The 21,786-nt window shown below is 35.8% G+C and overlaps 2 protein-coding genes across 4 annotated transcripts in view; one reads left to right on the forward strand and one right to left on the reverse strand.

Annotated features, from left to right (window-relative positions):
* Window positions 1-10,458, forward strand: part of CFAP36 (cilia and flagella associated protein 36) — a 29,148-nt gene extending 18,690 nt beyond the window's left edge. Inside the window, exons 5-10 of the mRNA XM_038551302.1 lie at window positions 2,082-2,169; window positions 4,090-4,141; window positions 6,264-6,366; window positions 9,339-9,478; window positions 9,619-9,768; window positions 10,289-10,458. Of these exons, the coding sequence (XP_038407230.1) occupies window positions 2,082-2,169; window positions 4,090-4,141; window positions 6,264-6,366; window positions 9,339-9,478; window positions 9,619-9,768; window positions 10,289-10,390 (635 nt within the window). The 3' untranslated portion in view covers window positions 10,391-10,458. The remainder of the gene's footprint in view (window positions 1-2,081; window positions 2,170-4,089; window positions 4,142-6,263; window positions 6,367-9,338; window positions 9,479-9,618; window positions 9,769-10,288) is intronic.
* A 2,047-nt stretch (window positions 10,459-12,505) lies between these two features.
* PPP4R3B (protein phosphatase 4 regulatory subunit 3B) overlaps window positions 12,506-21,786 on the reverse strand; it is a 62,512-nt gene continuing 53,231 nt past the window's right edge. For 2 of the 3 annotated variants that reach the window (XM_038551298.1, XM_038551297.1), the window contains exons 15-16: window positions 20,539-20,741; window positions 12,506-14,175 (exon numbers count right to left, since the gene is read on the reverse strand). In XM_038551298.1, coding sequence (XP_038407226.1) covers window positions 14,080-14,175; window positions 20,539-20,741 — 299 coding nt within the window. In that variant the 3' untranslated portion in view covers window positions 12,506-14,079. Of the gene's footprint in view, window positions 14,176-20,538; window positions 20,744-21,786 lie in introns of those variants that run through there. The other variant, XM_038551299.1, reaches the window with a different exon arrangement.

Below are 21,786 nucleotides of genomic sequence, written 5' to 3' on the forward strand. Positions count from 1 at the left end.
TCTCTCCTGATTGCACTCTAGCTGCATTGGTGAGACTCAACAACATCTCATGAAGAAAAAGGGTGTTTCTTCCTGTACATCTCTTTTTGTTAGCAGGAGAAAACCTGCATGGAAACCCCCCAGGAATTTCCCTGTCAGGTCCTATTGGTCAGGATTGGGGTCACATGCTTTTCTTAAACCCTCTGGCAAGGGAAATGAGACCATTATCATGAATCACTTTCCTATGATGGGATAGGGCTCACCCTCTAAGTACTTGGCTGCCTGATAATTAAACAAATCTGGTTTATATTAACAAGGGAGGATGAGGCAATGATGTGGAATAGTGCTGGTGTCAAACCATAGGGTGGGACTATTGGCTTACACTTAAATACAAACTAATACTTAGTTTCTGCCATAGCATTTTTAATGCTTGCATTTAAAAATGTAGCTTAATTTAGATCCAGGGATTAGGACTTTAGAGCAGTGTTGATTGTACTCAAACTGCGGACCCTTTGAAAATTGTCTTTGTAGTAAGAAAACTTCAAAGGCTCTCTGGATTCTTGCTTGTATTTTATCAAAGAATTTCAGGGGGAATGCAAATCAGAGCATTATTTTGATGGTTTTGAAGTATTTTATACTGTTGCATTATTTGTTCCTTAGTTCTTTTAATTTTCCTTAGAAATACTATCAGAGAATACTAATTTTATATCTTTCAACTGGAAAAAGTGCAAAAATGCACTTGAGATTGATTAGTTTTACAGCTGTCAGTTTTCTGGCTGTGATACTATCCTTTACTTTGCAAGATGTTACATTGGGGGAAAACTGGATACAGGGTGCATGCATAGGGAATCCCTGGGTGACTCAGCGGTTAGCGCCAGGCCTTTGGCCCAGGGTATGATCCTAGAGTCCTGGGATCGAGTCCCACATCAGGCTCCCTGCATGGAGCCTGCTTCTCCCTCTGCCTGTGTCTCTGCCTCTCTCTCTCTCTCTCTCTCTCTCTGTGTTAATTCTTACAGCTGCATGTGAATCTGCAATTATCTCAAAATAAAAAGTTTAATTAAAAATGTATTTAAACATCAAGGGGATTAGAATAATAAAGCTACTTTAATTTAGAGCAGATCCAAAATCCCATAGTCATCTGTGGATAAAGAAATGGAAGGTAAAAATTAAGAGACATGCTGCTTGATGTTGTGGGAATATACTAATTATAGATATGAATAGAACACTGATTACCAGTCTACCTGCTTCTTAGGAAGATATAGGTAATAAAGTAAATTCAACCAATACTTAATATTACTTGCCACGAATTATTATTTGCCTTGGACTGAAGTTGTTATTGGCCCTATATCTGGAAAGGAGCTCTGGGGGCAGATTGTTTTATTCATCTTTATATTCCCCCTGAGGGCTTAGCACTGTGCTTTTTCCCATATAGTAAGCAGGGCCCTTTTCAGTAGCATCTGCTATAGTAGAGTATTAACATGCTGTTTCAATTAACAAAGTATTTTATTTTTTTAAGATTTTATTTATTCATGACAGAGAGAGAGAGAGAGAATGAGAAGCAAGCTCTGTGCAGGGAGCCTAATGTGGGATTTGATACCGGGTCTCTAGGATCACACCCCGGGCTGAAGGCGGCGCTAAACTGCTGGGCCACTGGGGCTGCCCAAGTATTTTATATTTTGTCTTGTAAACTCTTTTCACACTTAAAGGATACTTCTAGAGCATACTTTCATTATTAGGAGCTTAATGATTTCATTGGTATATCCTCAGACGGTATATGATTAGTGGAGGTGATAGTTTATATTAACTAATCTTAATTGCTATATTGTTATTTTTAACACGTAATACAAATCATTATGAAGAGAATTTCTAGGTAAAACTGGAGTTTTTGGTGGGGCTGATTCTGTAAAACAAGAAAAAGTAAGAAAAGACCGTTTTTATAAAAGATAATAGCTTTAATTAGATAATTCAAAGATAATAGCTTCACATTTTTAAGTGAAAGATATTAATAAACCGATTTGTACTTCTTGATGAGTTAGAATAGTGAGCAATAAATGTTTTCAGTTGAGTTCATGTTCTTTTGTGTGGTCTTTGATTTTGAACAGGTGTATTACCTGACTGCTTAACAGATGGTTCTGATATGGTCAATGACCTTGAACAGGAAGAGATGAAAATCCTGAGGGAAGTTCTTAGGTATCCTTCTTTAATTATTTTTTTTGAGTGGATGATTAGTAATGTTGTGATGTGATCTGCATACATATTTTCTCCCCCAAGATATTATGAACTAGTAAAAAAATAACAGTTCTCTACTGAAAAACCATAAAATGATTCATCACTGAATTTGTTTATAACTAAGTATAACATTTTTAACGGACAGAAAAAATGATTTTTAGATGCCTCATACCCTATCAGTCTAAATGGGAGGGGCTTCTGCCCCTCCTATCATGAGAACAGGAGAGCAGCCACCAGTGGGAACAGGCTGCTGTAGACCCAGCCTGATGCCTAGAAAGGGTACATGTAGTGGCCTGAGTGAGCAAGACACTTCATGGCTTCTGGACCTTGGTATTAGAGGTGACTCATTCCAGTTGTTCAACATTAGGAGGGTGGACATTCATACTCCACAGATGAAATAACTATCTGACTGGGTAGCAGGTAACCTGCAAGGGAAAAGTGGACAGTGGGAAGTGCCTATCCCAGATGACTGTCTTGCTGGTCTCTTCCTCACCCCAGTTACATGATTCTCAGCCAAATGCCTGGCATGAAGTGTGCAGGCCACTAAAGGAACATTTCTTTTTCCCTTGGGCCTGTTGTCTCTTGACCCCTCTGAGAGTTTTGGAAGGGAGCAGCAATTGCAGCACCTAGTTTAAAATGTATCGCCTTAGGGCAGAAGGATACTTGCAGCCACTGTGTCACCTGCAGAATGGGACCTTGTTCTCTGGGAGCCTTTCCTTTCTCTTCAGCTCTAACCATACACATGGCCATCTTCTAGCATCCTGTAGTTTCACCCCTATCTACCTTCTCCTCAATTCCAAACCTGAAGGGAGGACAAGGTAGGATGGTGATTAGGAGGATAGGTCTAGTGGGGAACTATGGGAGGAGCTCAATGCTTAATCCCAGGGGATTTTTTTTTTAATTTTTTTAATTAATTTATTTATGATAGTCACAGAGAGAGAGAGAGAGAGAGAGGCAGAGACATAGGCAGAAGGAGAAGCAGGCTACATGCACCAGGAGCCTGACGTGGGATTCGATCCCGGGTTTCCAGGATCGCGCCCTGGGCCAAAGGCAGGTGCTAAACCGCTGCGCCACCCAGGGATCCCAATCCCAGGGGATTTGAGTAGTTTGGAGAGGAAGGCAGGTGTGCTGGTGACCCCAACCTCTTCTGGCCAGATCCTGTTTTCCACAGCAGGGTCAGATGGGAGCCTGAGACAACACAGAATGCTTTAAGTTTATATGTTTGAAGAATTAAGGATATTGTTAATGGGTTTAGGCGACTGGTCATTTTGACTTGAACTGGTTGCTTCTGTTGGTTGATTGGTGGTCTGAAAATTGATCAATATTGTACTTTTAGATTTTATTTTCTAAGGACTTTTGAGGGGAATGTACTCTTTAAAGTAGTAGAGCTAGTTATTAGTTATGGATGAGAGTTGACTTGGCTGTTTTCCTAAATCAGAGGCCTCCAGCGAGCAGTTTACAAGAACTGTCAGGGCATAATGATATCAGAAGAGCTTTGTGATAGTCCTGGTGCCACTGGAAAAACTAAAATGAGGGGAGAGATGGATCTTATTACTTGAAAGTGAGAGATCAGATTTGCCATTCAAGTTTAGGTTTAAGATTTCAAATGTGTAGGTCTTTGTTCAGTAAAAGGGTCATTCGCATATCCAGAAGAAATGGGTAAACCTGTGGTTTTTGTTACTATGTTATGCTGTATATGCTTATGTATGTTTTTCTCAGTTGATTCTAAGCTGCTTTAAGAAAAGCCTGATTATTTCCATCTTAGGTTTCCAAGATTCCTTGCACATATTGTGAGCTTAGTTTAGCATGTTGCTTGTTGAATATTTGTTCTTTGACCAAAAAAGAAAATTTACTTTTCTACCTTATTTTTGTATATTTCAGAAAATCAAAAGAGGAATATGACCAGGAGGAAGAAAGGAAGAGAAAAAAGCAGGTGCCCACATTAAGCATATTAATATAACAGAAGCACTTCATTTTTTTTTTTCTTTTTGAAGTAAACTCGCCCAACATGGGGCTCAAACTCATGACCCCAAGACCACCAGTCACATATTCCACTGACTGAGCAGCAGGTGCCCCTCATTGCTGTTATTTCTTAAGTTTACACCTAGGTTTTGCTGCTTATGTGGAACTACATGGTTCCTCAGAGTATCATATTCTCTTGGCAATTCTAAGCATATTCACTTTATAACCCACTCAACAAACTACTTTTTAGATACCCAATGAACACTGAGATTAACTACAAAAAACTAATATCATTCCTATTTTGAGGGATTTCTTATAAGAATTTCCCCTTAATTTTATGAATAAGAGTCCATTAAGAATAATATTTTACTTCTCCCTCTCTTTGATTGCTTTACTGTTTTGAAACAGCAGCTGCAGTCATTCCTGAGGCCCCCTGTAGACTTTGATATTATTGGCCTGAAGCAGAGTGATTCGGTTATGATGTTTCCTGACATACTGTTCTTCCATTAGGAACTATTTCCATAAAGTGCTTAGTCTTTTCTAAGGATAAATTAAACATGTATCTGGCTGAGGTGAAGGAAGCTAATTTTCCTCTCCTCTCCTGTAGCTGCCTCTCTTTCTACGTTTTCCCAAATCTCTTTACAGGGAAGAGAAACTGCATAGCAACTGTCTCTCAGTCACCTGAAAGTCACTTTTGTTTTTTCCTTCAATCACTATCATACATGCTTGGATCATGCGCTATCTTTGAAAAGCTTTATTTTACTGCAAGGTACCCAATGAAGAGCAGAAGAAACAGAGATGTTTTAGGATTAAGGGGTGATTTATCTATCTTTAAGCAAATCTCCTTTTAGTAAAGGGAGGTGCAATTCATAGATATTAATATTTTTTAATGTAAGAGTATAGAACAGAAATAAGTTCCAAACTGCTATCAGGAGACATTAGTATTAACCCTCTGGTTTAGAGGCAAACTGTATTTGGCTTCTTTTTTTTTTTTTTTAATTTTTTTTAAGATTTTATTATGAGAGAGAGAGAGAGGCAGAGATACAGGCTGAGGGAGAAGCAGGCTCTATGCAGGGAGCCTGATGTGGGACTTGATCCCACGACCCCAGGATCACACCCTGGGCCAAAGGCAGGCGCTAAACTGCTGGGCCACCCAGGGATCCCCTGTATTTGGCTTCTTGAATAATACTATGTTTTAGGGGTATATGTATGGATTTTTAGACCTTTTTTAAAAAACATCGTATTATAAAAAACTTGAAACACACAAAAGTAGAACTGACATTATGATAACAAATTTTCCTGAGTCTATTACCCAGCATATAGGGGCTTATGACATGAGGTACATAATAATCTACACATGATGAGATTTTGCTCTGTTTTTAAGAAAAATGATTTATCAGTTTACTTAGTTCTTTCTAAGATTTAAATGATTTATTTGGTTTAAATATTCGAGCTTATTTTAGAAATGGAAATAAACCCATTTGTGGCTTCTTTGGGCATACCATGGTAATATATAGATTATTCTAAGTGGAAAAGCACCTAACTAATTCAGTAGATTTATCTCTCTTATTAGAGTATTTTTGGTGTCTTTTTCAAGGTCACATGAGCAGTAAGGGTGAAGCGTGTTTGTTTTTTTTTTTTAAACATTTAATTTATTTATTCATGAGAGACAGAGAGAGAGAGAGGCAGAGACACAGGCAGAGGGAGAAGCAGGCTCCATGCAAGGAGCTCGATGTGGGACTCGAACCCGGGTCTCCAAGATCACACCCTGGGCCAAAGGCGGCACTAAACCACTGAGCCACCCGGGCTGCCCGAAGCCTGGGTTTGAACTTAACTTCTTGGGAAGTCCAAAGTCCTAAGCATACTAGCTAGTTACTCTTAGCACTGCATGATTTAAAATGAGAATGTATATCTGCCTCAAAAAATAAAAGTTATAAAATGCTGGCACCATCTTTAAAACTTGGGAAAATCTCTTGTTCGTTATCTATTTAGTAGACCGTATTTTTTAAAGTAACATCTTTGGGTCCCCTAAGTAGTATATTAGTCAAAATTAATCTAAAATTGTTTTTAAATTGTATTATGGATTCCTGAAGTTATCAGAGGCTAAAACAGAAGAACCTCCAGTGCACGCTAATGAAACTGCAGAAATGAAGAATTCCCAGGGGGATGGTGAACATTTTGCACACCCACCCTCAGGTAAGGTTGAAGTGTACTGAACTTTCTCTAACAATGTGAATATATAAACATTATAAAGAATATGTTACTTTCTCATACATACTTAACTTTCAAAACCCCTGGGTGGGAGAGTTGAATGCCCATGGGTATTTAAAATTCTTTTTTAATTTCGCTATGGAGGTTGTAGGTAGGAAATACTCAGCTGACAGAGAGGGTGTAGTCCCCAGATTTCTAAGTGAAGCCTGGAACCCGAGCAGGGAGTAAAATTCCACCAGCCTTTGTGCCATGGCTGCAGCTTCCAAGATATGCTCACATTGCATTTGTGTTCTCTTCCTTGACCACAATTATATAGTATTTGTGAGAAGCTGAACTTAGAAAGGTAATATCGAGTTATTTTCCTAGTGAATCAAAGCATAACTAGGAAACCAAGAATTAGCCAGTTTATTGAGACGTTTAGTCAGGAAATATTGAAACTAAAAGTGATGGGAATCCTTGTGGAAAATGTTAGTGGATGAATTTGTTCAAGAAATGGCAAATCCATTTTCAATATATTCTGATTTTCTCTATAAGAAAACAAGAAATTCTGAAACAGAAGTTGAGTCATAATCACGAATTCAGTTCATTTTCTCATGTATTTCTTTGGCTTTAAATAAATGTCCTTTTCTTTAAAAAAAAAAACAAGTCACACAACTGAGATAGAAATTATGATCCTAAAAAAAAAAAAAAAAAAAAGAAATTATGATCCTTATTTTTCTGTTGTCTTATTTTTGTTTTAGAAGAAATTTGAGGAAGTTGAGTGACTTGTCCAAAACCACTGAGCTGTTAAGTGGTAAAACTCTAACCTACTTTGGTCTTCTGCCTCATCCAAATCTTGTGTTTTTTTACACTTTAGTATATAAGAACTTTTATAATTGAGATAAGATGGGTTTGATATTTACCCATTGATTTTAAGGAACTATACTCTTAGTTAATAAAACAATGGGGCATATGAAACAGAAGCAGGTTTATGAAATTACCTTTCTTCTTTCTTCCTAGCAAATTTAACCATTTTTCTTTTTTCATAATCAGATTCTAGGTAGAATAACTTCATTTGAATTATGTTTGTGAAAGCACCTGCTTTAGATTTGTCTGAGCTCTTTTTAAATTTCCTGGCCCAAGTTTAACTTTCTGTTTTATGCAGACCTAAGTCCACACTGTTTCAGTCTTGTGTCTCACATAATTGGAATACATCTGCTTTGTCTAGTTCCTTATCTATTAAGAGAAGTTATAGAAAACTTAATCTTAAACCACATATAACTCAAGTATGGACTTAATGTGGCTCCGAATAAATGGCAGATAATTTCTAAAGTAATGACTTTAGTTTCCAAAAACTATTTTTAAGAATGAGTATATCTGATATTCCTGAAAATCATTTCATGCACAGTGATGGAAGTCCATTTTGAAAACCTAATTTGGGGAAGAATTAAAAAAAGAGTTAATTTCCTTTTTTCATGTGTTTCCTTGGTTCCTGCTAGAAATGGATGGCATCTGTTCTCAGATTGATGCAAAGAGTTGCCAGAGATAAGATGATCTTTCTTTAAGCTTCCTAGTTTTCTGATTGTCTATTCCTAGAAATCAGAGAAGCTAAGTATTTTGGTTTCAAGCACTTTCCTAGGTCTGAGTTAGAATATACAAGCTGTTCATAACTAACAAACTCAAGGCAAGAATTATCCAGAACAAGTACATGAATTGAATATAAATGCTTATGTGCCTGGGATCCCCCTCCTCAGAAATGAAACAAATTACCCTTTCTTCACTGTGTGCTTCCATATCTGAGGGTTAAGCCTACCTTTGCGTAAAGTCACCATCAGCAAGAGTGGCATGTTGAACAAGAGTTCAACATTGGTTCGTAATGACCAACTTGTTTGAGCATCTTTATTTTTAAGTTAATTCTGTAACTCCCTGTCTTGTTGGTTGGAGGTTAGTTCCAGCCTCATCTCTTATGGAGACTCTCCATACTGTCCAAGAGGCTTAAGGGCTGTTCTTCCAACCTCTCTGGCACTGCCATTAGTCCACTCACCCCATGCTAAAGCAGTGGTCCTTGGCAAGTTTTTTGCTCATGCAGAATTTTATTTCCAATTTTACTGTGCTGTCAAGATTTTTAAACATTTTGAGACATGTATATATATCATGTTCACCCATCCTTTGAGTTCTTGCTATCATTTTTATCTGAGTTTTTTTCTTGTCTCAATCTGCTTTCATAGTTCATGTCCTTACCCTGAAAATGTTTCAGATGAAATGTTTCATCTTAAAAAAAAAAAAAATCACCTTGTCTTATAAAAAAGGCTCAGAAAAGCAACTAGCATGTTAATCTGGTTTCTTAATCTTAGCACAGTCACCAAATCACTGGAAAATATTGAGTGCTTTGTTGTGTCTGCTTCTAAGTTCTACTTAACTTTAAAATCTTTACATTTTCTTACAGTATTGGTAGGTTTGTTAAAGTTATCTTCAGTATGAATTATGAACAAAAAGTTGATATTGGTATTATTGTCTAGTACAATAATTAAAGCTTTAACTTCATTGTTCTGAAAACACAGGGTCACTTAGTTTCTTCTGTAAGCAAGTTTGGCAACGAGTTACATTGCCAGTAAGGGATTTTTGTGTACTGTTTATTTAGCGTATGTGGGAACCTTGTATTACATTCTATTGTAGTTCTAATCTTTAGACAAGTATTATACTTCTTGTAGCTGTAGTACCAAACAGCAGGAGCTTGGGATTTATTGAAATGTCCTTACTCATGAGTAAGAGTAGTTCAAGCTCCTTGAAGACAAGGACCATGTTTATTCTCACCCAGGGCTTGAAACAATCTAGGCACTGAATCAGTGTGTGTTAAGTAAAAGTGAGGGGGGGGTAGAAAAAAAGAAGAAGAAAACACTAAGCATTCTGGTGAGCCTAGGCTGGTACTTAATATTTTTTTATAACATTCTAATTGGTCTCTATCTAATTACTGCCAGAAGTTAAAGTGCATTTTGCTAATCAGTCAGTACAACCTTTGGCAAGAAAGCCGGAAATGCTGTCTGAAACTTCCTCCTTCCCACAAAAAGGCCTGAAGATCCCTGGCCTGGAACATGCAAGCATTGAAGGACCAATAGCAGTAAGTAAAAAAATTACTTTTTAAGGACTATGAAGAGAATGACAAAGTAATAGGAACAAACAATGTGAACAGCCATACACTTGGCTTTTGTTAGTATCTTGGACTTGAATTTAAATAGTTCCTTCTCTTTTTTGACCCAGAATTTATCAACACTTGGAACAGAAGAGCTCCGACAACGAGAGCGCTATCTCAAGCAGAAGAGAGATAAGTTGATGTCCATGAGAAAGGATATGAAGACTAAGCAGATACAAAACTCGGAGCAGAAAGGAAAGCCTGCTGGGGAGGTAGAGGTATGACTAGCTTTAGTGTGTAAAGCTTTGCAAATCTAGAGGTGGAATTGTCAAAATCAGATTGTGTGCAAGACAGCCTTGATAATGTTGCTTGTAGATCCAGTCTTATTAACCTCACTGCTGGTGTAGCACATGTTCAGTTTTTTCTAGGCCATGAGATCATTGTGATATGATTTTGTGAGGTTGAAATGATAGCGGTTTCATTTACACTTGTTTCTTTACTTGCCCTGCTCTGGGTGCTTATGGGTCAGCAGCCTATTTTACCTAAGCCTTTTGCAGTATTTTATCCACAAAGCAGCAACAGTACCCTCATCACCACCTCCAAGAGGCTTTCTTCCCTAAAAGGATTTTTGCAAAGAAGAGATTTAGGGAACCCAGTCCACATGTGGCTTTTTAAATTTTTATTTACTGAAAATGCTCTTTGAGGCAGTATGTTGGGAATTTTAGACAAATGAACCCATCTTATACTATAGCCAATTTTTTTTTTTCTTTTCTGTTGTTTTGTTTTGTTTTGTTTAAGGAAATGACAGAGAAACCAGAAATGACAGCAGAGGAGAAGCAAACATTACTAAAGAGGAGATTGCTTGCAGAGAAACTTAAAGAAGAAGTTATTAATAAGTAATTTTAAAAACAACCTAGCAAAACAGTTCAAATTTTCTTAAAAATAAATTATTTAATCCTTAAACCGAGCTTGTTAGTTTCAAATACTTGTGTTCGTAAATGCAAATATAAGATTATTACTACTTTATTAAATTTTGGAGGTAAAGGGTGGTGGAGAAGGCAGCTACTTGGGCTGAGAAGGGGTATAGAAAGCCGATAGTGCATTTATTCATTCAAACTTGGTTACCTGTTTGTTCTCAACACTGTGCCAAGGATACAGTAGTCAACTAGGTCATCAGGGTCCCTGCCTTCATGGGGCTAGTGAGAAAGGCCCAAGGAGCAAATTGTAAGAAGGGAAAAGTGCAGTACTATCAGGAGGGCTGGCCAAGCCTCCTGAGAAAGCAATGTTTAAGCTGATTGGAAAGCCAGTTGCTGGGAGCAATGGGAAGGAACACCAGGTCGTGGTGCAGGAAAGAATGAAGCAGCTAGTGAGGAATGGGCAGGAGGGTGAGTGTATGTAGAATGAGGGGGAAGGCTGGCATATGGAATTGGAGATAGGTGGGGTATTGATTTAAGGGCCTTGTAGGAAATGTGAAGATTTCAAATTTTATAATGGCAATGGGAAGTCACTGAAAAGTTTGAAAGCAGGGAAGTCATCATCACAATGTTGTTAAAAAAAAAAAACGTGTGGCTGCCGTATGGAAACTGGGGGAGTTCGAGTCGTGAGGGTACCAACTGTAAGGAAATCCAATTAAAAGACTAATCTCGTGCAGGAGCAAACAGGACTTGGAAAATGGATGTCAAAAATACTCAGGTACTCTTTTGAGAAAACCTACCATTTAAAAAGATAAAGGGAACAATCGACTGAGCCTTCCGAGGGGAATGAAGCTGCGGGTGTCGGGTCATTTTTATGTGAAGTGGTCCTGGATGGTTTTCCGTGGTGGTTGGCTTACCGAGAGTCAGAATAGTAGGATAAACCCTTCTTTCAGAAAACTTCCTGTGTCATCATCCAACAAGCACTCCCATTTCTAGTTACAGACTGCTCCTTCAGTTTAATTTATAGTTCCATTTTATCTCTTTAAATCTACAGTTATAAACTTTTAAAAAGGGAAACCGAAATTTATTTAGCTCCAGTCTTCAACCTGCAGAGAAAAACCAGCATTACAGTTGTTAGATTTTCATCACTTAGATGGACAAGAGGAAGAACTAGTGATTAAAACACAGAAATCTGTTTCATGTAACTTTTTATTAAAAATAGTTTTTATACTGGATACATGTTTACAGATATAATTTTAAGAGAACCTCAGGCATATAAATGTGGGCTCTGGCTTGCTTCACTGAGTGAAGATAAAGATATAAAAATCCTGATCTGCCTGAGGATAGTCATTAAGACAGCAGCTAACATGTGGAAACTTTAATAGTTATTCTTTCAAGGGATATTTTAAGCCCTGTTTTCATATCATTGTGGGTGAGCATATGTACCATGAAAACGGTTATCCTGTAAGTCAACAAAACATTCACATTTCTGCAAGAAGAAAGGTTATTAAGATGATGATTTAAATGTTTGACTCATGGCAATTCTTTAGAAAGGAAAATTAAACTCTTCATGAAGTATAAACATATTACTTCCTACTGGAACTTTAAAATTACTTAATCAGGAAGAGTCAAGAGTCAATAGGGAAATGCTTTAGGCCTGGGCTTCTTAGATGACAAGAGGAAATTTATTAAGAGCTAAGAAGAATGAAAGGGGCTTTACAGAACTTGCTTGAAAAAAAAATGTATTCAGATGGTAACTTTACTGATCTTAAATTATCCTGAGTCCCTTTGCCTTATAAAGTGGAAGGTCTTCATCATTATATGTACCTTTAATAAGAGATGAGACTAGCCCCATTGCTGTGATGTTTTGGTGCTGGAACTTCATTTGCCCAAGGCATACCTTCTGTAAGTAGAATCAGTGATACTTAAAGTGCAGTCAACCGTCGTTTGTTTAGAATTTTTTCAGATTGGTGTAGGACTTAGTGGTTTATAATAAATATCTATGGATAATTTATTGGCTTTTAAAAGATATTATAAAATGGACATATCTCAAAATGGAATTAACTTATATTTACAATAAACCAAACAAAAGCAACAATCATAGAATTACAGGGTCACATTTTAATTCCTGAATTTTACAGTTCAGCATTAATATCACCACATGTATACAAATGGTGTAAAACAAGTACAGTGGTATTTTTAATACAAAATAAACATCTGTTTTATGGAAAAACTATACTTCATATCTACACAGACAGCCCATCTTTTCCAAACAATAGCCAAAATTAAAATTAACTACAAAATCTCCAAAACAGGGGAAACTGCTTCAGGTTAAGCTATTCCAGGAAAAATGGACCCATAACACATTACAAGGGTGATCTGAAGATTGTAGCCAGAATTACTGTTTTTAGTTTTTTTCCCAATGCATTAAGTTGTTGTTTGGGGGACGTATTTCCTCACTTCAGCATGATCTCAGATCATAGATGAGCAAACTAACATTAAAATATTTACAGGTAACTTGCTGTTCTAAAAATAAAACCTCTTAACTGTTTGCCTCAACTTATTTTAAATTCATTTACGTACATGGAATGTGCTTTTACTCTTTTAAAAAAGCAGCTTTCATATTACACCCTTGTTTGTTTTATGGAAAACTTCATGTGCTGCATACTGACTTTGATACTGAAGTAATAACTTCTTGGATCCAAATGGCCTCTAGATATTAAATGCCACTTAATTCAGCACTAGTCTTTGTATGTGAGTCTTTATATATTATACTTTAAAACTTACTCGCAGCTCTGGAGAGAGACAACTTTATGAACAAAGCAGAAAGTGACTTCAAATTATCTTGCACAAAAGATTGTATGTACTACGGGGAGACATTTGGAAACATTCTGTTCAATCCACTCCCAAGTTTCTGGAGAAAAGTCATTATGAAATACTACTGTACTGATTCTTGGCATCAGTTATCTCTAAAAGTGCTGTAAAGTTCTATTAAGAAGAACTGTCCATTTTGAATCCAGTTTGTTTTCATCAAAATACATACTGAAAATTCCTGGTGTAGAAAACTCAACATGTACTGTAACACAGAGTGTACTTCCTTCCAACTAAGGCTGAATTTCTCTTAAATCTTCAAAAAAATGGTCCCAACAGCATAACTTCACTTTTATGATAGTTGAATTTGGTTTCATAAAAATTTTTTAAAAAGAGGCAACTGATTAAAAGAACAACATGGCCAGCACCATTATACAAGTAATGTTATTGGGTTTGTAACTAAAGTTTTGTAATTGTTTCTAGATCGGATACCCCCTGGAGCAACCCTGCATTTAATATTATTTTATCAACCTTGTCCCTCCCCCAAGCCATCCCCAAACCTGAGAGTTTCCTCACTGAGAAGCTATCTCCCAGGTTCTGGTTACTAACCTTATTTTATTTTATTTTACTTTTTTTTGACAGCCTGAAAGGCAAAACCCTTAATTACTAGCAAGCAATCAAGTTCCTGGGAAGCCTGGTTTTTTTACAGAACTAAACTCTCCTAGCTGATATACTGAGTATTTTTTGCTACTCCTCATATATTTATAAGTTCAAGTGAGAAAGCTTTCTGATTCAGATTTTCAGCTCATCGAACAGTTGCAGCATTTTAGTAAGACCACACGTTGAGGGTCCCCACTAAGTATTTTATGAGCCAAGACGAGGTCTTTTCCTGGGAGATGTTTCTTCTTCTTCATCTTCCTCTTCATCATCTGGATAATCCACTAAACCAACCAAACTTCCCTATTGAAGAATAAAAAAAATTCTTAACATATGTAACTTAAGGGGAAAAAAACTTACTTAGTATAATCACTTTTAAAGACATCACAAATAACTTTTCTAAACTATTTAATCATATATATCTCAAACAGATATATTTGAATTTGATAAAGGAACAGCTTGAAAATTACGAACACCTGGTACATTGATGGCACTCTAGGTTACCCCCAACTTTTCTATTTAGCTCTTAGATTTTTAACAACACCTCCCAATTCAATTCAGCGAACTTTCACTGTGGAAACATGTATCTCTACATAGCAGGACTCACAAATCATCATGACACTGGGAGCTAAGATTGTGAAAACGAACTCATTCATTTCTCTACGTTTAAACAGGAGTGAGTAGTCAGCCAGTGACAGGAAGCCCACCTTTTGTCTCTGTACTTCAGGTATGTATTTCATCACTCAGTGCATACCACTGTTTTCATAATGCTTTTGATGATAAACACATGAAATGATTCCTAAAACTAATAACTAAAAAATTTAAAAGGGGTAACCAAAAGGAAAGTAATGAGGTAATTCAGATGTTTGGACCCCTAAAATTCCTATTAAAGCTCTGGACACTACCCAGGAAATTAAATGTCTTCAGGTTTGCACTCATTTAGAATCCATCCCATCAAGTTTATACATATGTCCCACAGGTTACAAGGGCTACTGTAAACAATGAATTTAGTTCAAACCCTTTAGACAAAGTAATAAACAAATACAACCGAAATAACTCCTATTTCAAAGCTAAGTAGCTTCATATTTGAAGAACTCAGACATCTAGCCATAACACTTTGCCAAGATATAACTGAACCACTGTAATATTAGTCAACAAAGGCCAATGAGCAGCTAGAAACCATTATCAGAAAGTCTGGGAGTTAAACTTATTTATACCATATTTACATATGTGAGAATCCTGCTTTCTCAAGTCTTAAGTTTGATAAGAGGCAGTATTGTCTCAATTGCTAAGAATATATTCATTGTGGTCTGCCTGACTTCAAATTCCAACGCCACACTTTAGACGCAGGACTATGGGCTACTGATTTAGAATCTCTATGCCACATTTTCCTTATCTGCAAAATTGGTATAATAATAGTAGTTAGACCTCACTGAACTACTTTGAAAATTAAACTGAAAATAAAACATAAAAAGCACTTGGCACAGTGCTTGGTATGTAGATATAGTGTTCAATAATTGCTACTAGCTACTATTACTAAAATCATTCTTTTTCATTGGTTTTCTAAGCCAAACAAGTTAGATGAGAGAAGACAGAAGATGTAATTACCTTCTAAAAGGGCACAATCTAATATTCACAAAGATAACAAGTTATCAAGGAATGTTTTGATCGTGTTTAAGATTATAGATTACATATCACAATGTTTGTTAAAATTAATAAATATTGTATCTGAAACACTCAGCTACACAATTTAATTTCATCTCTATTATCTATCTGTATCATAAACTCCTATACGTTAAAACAATCATTTTTATTGAGAATAACAATATAAAACATGAAATATTAGGTCTATAATCCAGAGATACATCTTTTAAAGAATTTGACAGACTCCAGACTTAATATAAAAACATAAACATACTTGTTTTAAAATAACTATCAGATTGCAATTGCACCACTTATGCCAAATACTCTTGAGAAAAGTTTCCAATATGAAAGAAGGGATGAAAACAAGTAACAATACCTATGAAGAAACAATGACAGTTTTTCTGAACCAAATAAACCAATGAACTAACAAATTGTAAGTTAGGAAACTATTATCATGATTCATCATGTTTAAAAATTTAAGGAGAGAATTCAAAAATTATCTTCTACTCAAAATATATAGATCTTCCATAAACATGATTAATAAAAATTTTAAAAATCATCAGCAAAAGTGGTTATTTTATATCTCCTAATTATTATAGCTTTAATTTCTTTATCTCAGCTAACTGCATTGGCAAGTACCCCCGAACAATGGTTACAGCAATCATAGTGGTGTCCTATCTTGTTCCCAACTTTGGTGGGACTACCTCTAATATGTCCTAAAGTATTAAGTAAGCTTTTGGTATCAGCCATATATATACCGTTTTAAGAACTCTCGATGTATTTCCATTTTACTGAGTAAATGTGATAACTAATCAGAACTGTAAAAGCATATTCTATACAGAAATAAACATGTATATGAAATATTTTGTGGAGAAAGTCACATAAATTGTTTTAGCTGCAAAAAGCTGGAAACAACATTAAAATGCATCAAGAGTAAATTATAAATTAAAGTATATCATACTCTGGAATTCTATGGAGAGAGTTCTCTTTATGTCCTAACTTGGAAAGCTCACCCAGGTTAAGTTTGTTAAGAGAAAACGCAAGATGCAGTATTCTCTTCTGTTAATCTGTGGCAAAAGAACTGTTGGTTTTAGGACCCACTAATCATTTCTGATTCTGATTTTTAAAATATTTTTCTTTCTTTTTTGGGGGGGGGGGGGTAAGTAGTCGTCTTCAAGGAAAATGTGCATGTTTTACAGCTCTACAAGTTAAAAAAAAAAAATCTTTGTAATTTCATTAGTAGCTAATGTCTTACCAGCTTTGAGAACTATCAAGTTTTCAAAGAATGCAATTTTTAAAAGCATATTAGAACATATTAGAACTTTATTAGAATGCCTTGCAAAGGAAAATGGACAGGTTCACACTTCATCTCTTTAATTTTAAGAACCAATCAATTCAATTGTGGTAATCAAAAGATAGTGAACTTCAAACTTTTGTCATAATCTAGTGTGATGAGCCATTTATTTTCCAAGAACAATCACTGTTCTCTCCTTCTACCCCAAAAAGGTGTAGAACAAATATATTCAGCAATCTGCTATTAGTGTCAAAAAGAGTGAAAAATTTGTGTTAGTACTTGATTTTGCTCAATCATAAGTAAAAACTTATCTGGAAGGATAATGAATTAAGAACTCTAAGAAATATGGGGATCCCTGGGTGGCTCAGCGGTTAAGCGCCTGCCTTCTGCCCAGGCCATATCCTGGAGTCCCGGGATTGAGTCCCATGTCAGGCTTCCTGCATGGAGCCTGCTTTTCCCTGTGCCTGTGTCTCTGCCTCTTTCTCTCCACCCTGTCCCATGTCTCTCATGAATAAATAAATAAAATCTTATAAAAAAAAAAAAAAAAGAACTCTAAGAAATAACCCAGGAGATAGAATAAGATTTAAAAAATAATATTAGAAAAATTATGACAATTGTAAAATCAATACAGAAGACCCAACATTCAAATAGTAAGTTACAGTGAAATAGCATAAAATGCTTCTCAACTGAAGGTCATGACTATTTAGCTGCTTTCAAGAAGAAAATAAAAAATGACATGCAAACGATCAGAAAGAAGAATGTCTCTGGATTTCTTGGCAGCAGTAACTTCAAATTTTTAGAAGAAAATGATTTCCAATTTGGTTCTATATTCAGTTAAATTGTCAGGTAGGACAGAATCAATACATTTTCATACATGCAGGGGCTCAAATTTTATCTCTAATGGGATTTTCTCAGAAAACAATTATTACAGGATTTGCTCCACCAAAAGGAGAGGGAAAATCTAGAAGAGAACAGAGACATAAGACCCAGGAAACAATACAAGAAAGAGAGAGGCCTAGGCAAGCCTTAAGACAAGAGCTATACAGCAAGTCTAGAGAGCAAGCGATCTAGGCCAGAACCAGACAGACTTCCAGAGAATATAGAAACTAACCTGAAAGATACTAAAAGAATTAGTGACAGACACCTAACTATTGCAACAAATGAAAAAAAAAAATGGTGGTAATTATTTATTCAAAAAGAAAAGTTACCAAGAAAAATACAGTACAGAAAAAAAGACCAGGAAAAAAAAGACCAGGAAAAAAATTCATGAGTAAAGAATATTTACATTGTCATTATAGCTATAAAATTATCAAATACTATTTTAACCAAAAATTTTGATATAAGGGAGAAATAAGAGTGAGGATGTGCTAAGGAGTGTTCACATGCTAAACTCTTTATCTACCATAACAAGAATTTAACAAATTAGGTTTAAACTTGATAAAACAATATGAATTATTAACAGATTATTTAGAAATAGAAGAAATAGGTACAAGAAGAGTTCTAAAGCAATCTCTGGAGAGGAAAAAGAGGACTGATTTTTCTCAACATTTTAACACTATTTTGATTTTTCAAAGTAAGTGCATGTATCACTTGGATTAAAAAAAAGAAAAGCATGGCACCTGGGTGGCTCAGCTGGTTTAGTGTCTGCCTTCAGCTCAGGTCATGATCCTGGGTCCTGGGATCCAGTTCTCCAGTCCCATGTGGGCTCCCTGCTCAGCAGGTAGCCTGCTTCTCCCGCTTCTCCCTCTCCTCCCTGCTTGTGCTCTATCTCTGTATCTCTGTCTTTCTCTCTCAAATTCTTTTTTTTTTTTTTTAAGATTTTATTTATTTATTCATAAAGACACTGAGAGAAGGCAGAGACATTGGCAGAGGGAGAAGCAGGCTCCTCACAGAGAGGCCAACGTGAGACTTGATCCCGAAACTCCGGGATCATGCCCTGAGCTGAAGGCAGACGCTCAACTGCTGAGCCACTCGGGCATCCCTCTCAAATACATTCTTAAAAAAACAAAGAAAGAAAAGCTAGTATATATATTGAGAAGGTGCAAGTAGTGTTCTAAGCTTTTTACGTTTATTGAATAATTTAATATATTTAAAGCCTATTGAGTTGGTGCTATTTTATCCTTGTTTAAAATGAAGAAAAATTAAGGTCCTGAGAGATTATTTTAATAACTTATTCAAGGTCATATAGCCTAGAAAAAGGCAGAACCAAGATTTACCTGAAAAATTTAACTTCACAGCAAATATTAATATAGTGCCACAAATATTACACCAAACTATCCTATCAAGAAGTGAAATTTAATTTTAAAATTTCTAGTTAAAAAATTTAAAATGTTTTGGGCAGCCTGGGTGGCTCAGTGGCTTAGCACTGCCTTCAGCTCAGGGTGTGATCCTGGAGACTTGGGATCGTAGTCCCGCTTAGGGCTCCCAGGATGGAGCCTGCTTCTCCCTCTGTCTGTGTCTCTGACTCTCTATTTCTCATGAATAAATTAATAAAATCTTTTAAAAAATAAAATGTTTCAAAAGCAGTAGCATCTCACTGAAAATGCTACTCCTGTGATCTTTAGTCAAGCACCTACCACAATACAATACTGAATAAAGACTACATTTTTGTAAAATAAACTCAAATTGTATTTTGTATTCAAACCTAGAAGCATCTCTTCAAATTAGGTTTTCTACTACTATGGCATTTCCATCCTCTTGTCCTTCTACCCTTATGTTAATAGTTGTCTTATATTTATGCCTTTTTAAGCCACTGCTTTTTGGAGATGAGGATGGTTACATACCATAACAATTTAAATGAATGAAAAATGTTTCATATAAAATTTAAACTTGTTTATATAAAAAAAGTAACCAATGGGAAATACATTTGCTATGCAAATGACAAAACGGCTAATATCCTTATAAAGATTCATTCATATTAAGCAGCATGTAATCCAATTTTTAAAAGGCAATACTATGAAAAGACAACTTGCAGAAGAGCAAATTCAAAAGACAATAATATTCAAACTTGCTACTAAAAAAGGACACACGATTGGGGATGAAATCTATACTGTTTCTGCTACCTAATGGGCAAAGATTAAAAAGAATTGTAATAACACTGGCAAAGCTGCAGTGAGCCAAGCACTCATACAATGCTTATGGTAATGTAAACTGGTAGAAACTTCTAGAGGTATATGACAATATGAAAACATTCTTCTACTCATCGATTCAAGAAAATAAAATGCAACACCACCAGTAGTCCCATCAATGAAAGAAACGTCAGAATCAACTTATGTGTTCCAAAATATTACTAGGTGGGTTGCTTACAAGTGTTATGATATGCCTAAATAAAATGAAATTCTGTAGTCATCAACAGTGTTTTGAAAGAAAAAGAAAAAAATGTAGAAAAATTCTTTTAACAAATAAATAAAAGCAGGACACAAAACTGTGTTTCTAGAAAAACCTCAACTGCATGTCAGGTAAACCCATACACCTAAAGAAATCAACCAAATGTTAGCAGTCACTATTATGTGATGACAATGTGTACAACTTTTCTTCTTTGAAATTTATTTATTTTTTATTTAAATTCAACAGCCAACATGTAAGTACATCATTAGTTTCAGATGTGGTGTTCAGTAATTTATCAATTGCATATAAATTAATTTTTTAATTCAAATTTTCTTCAGTAAATATGAAACAGTTTTAAAGATGGAAAAAACAAAGTTTGTATATAGAATAATTTCACATACCTTGGTGGCTGTTACTGATGTAGCCAAGTTTGTAGTTTTGGAGGAGGATCCATTAGAACTTGCTGGTGGTGTCTGAGCCACTACAGACTTACTGTTTGTACTATTTGTTCCATTAGCAGTACTGGCAGAGTGGGAGAATGTAAATTTGAAGCCACTAGATGATGTCCTTTTAGGAAGGTTTTCCTTGTCTTCACTTTCTTTTGCTAAAGCGAAAGTAAAATTTTTAATCTTTTTCAGTAAATATTCCTAAATAAGCAAAGCATCTGAAAAGAACAATAGCTTAAAAACTTATAAAACATTACCTTTGTTTCATAAGAGCCATGGAGCATGATGTGTACAGTAATTAGTCTTTAATCTTAGAAATCTCAGGATTTGAAAGGACCTTAATAATCATATACCAGAATTAGCCATCCTACGCTAGAATTCTACAGTGTTGTATCTAGGACACATCAAGGATTCATTACCTGTTTGACTCTGCCTTTCATTGTTTCTTTGCACCTTCTCTTCACTGCACTGACCCTATACTTCTAAAATCCGTGTGAAAAAATAAAATAAAATCCATGTGAAAAACCTGTTAACCCCTCCCACAAGTCAGTATTTCAAATGCCTAAAGACAATGATATGATCATGTCTATCAGTCTCTTATTTCCTGAATATTCCAGATTCCTTTAACTGTTTCTCTTATGACTTAGGCGTCTACTATCCTTTCACTCCTGCTTGCTCTCCTTTTTTTGTATATGATTCTAAAGTGGATTCAAAGCTTCAAGTATGGCCTTGCTGCCCCTTTCTATGGTAGTCAGAGCAGTGCCTATAATGAATAAAGGTAGAAGAATTAAGCTACCAAAGTTACCTATACCTTAGGACATCTTGTTGGGCTATCTGCTACACCATGCTGAGGTCAATAGAATTTCAGACATTAAGAAGCGAGTACATAATGAATGAGGCTGGGAATAACAGTTGCAGGAAAAATGTAGTAAGTGACTGAAACACTAAGGAGAAATGCTTTTGCCTTTCAAAATGTAAATTTGTAGTAAACATTTATATGATGTAGGACAGTACTCAAATAATGGTGATTTTTTTTAGCTACAGATTTAAAGTGATTAATTCTTTTAAAATGTAAGATCTCAGGGTTTTTTTTTTTTCTTTAAGATTTAATTATTCATGAGAAACACCGAGAGAGAGAGAGAGAGAGAGAGAGAGAGAGAGAGAGAGAGAGAGGGGCAGAGACACAGGCAGAGGGAGAAGCAG

Source organism: Canis lupus, chromosome 10 (assembly GCF_011100685.1).
Source record: "Canis lupus familiaris isolate Mischka breed German Shepherd chromosome 10, alternate assembly UU_Cfam_GSD_1.0, whole genome shotgun sequence".
In the NCBI taxonomy this organism is placed as follows: domain Eukaryota; kingdom Metazoa; phylum Chordata; class Mammalia; order Carnivora; family Canidae; genus Canis; species Canis lupus.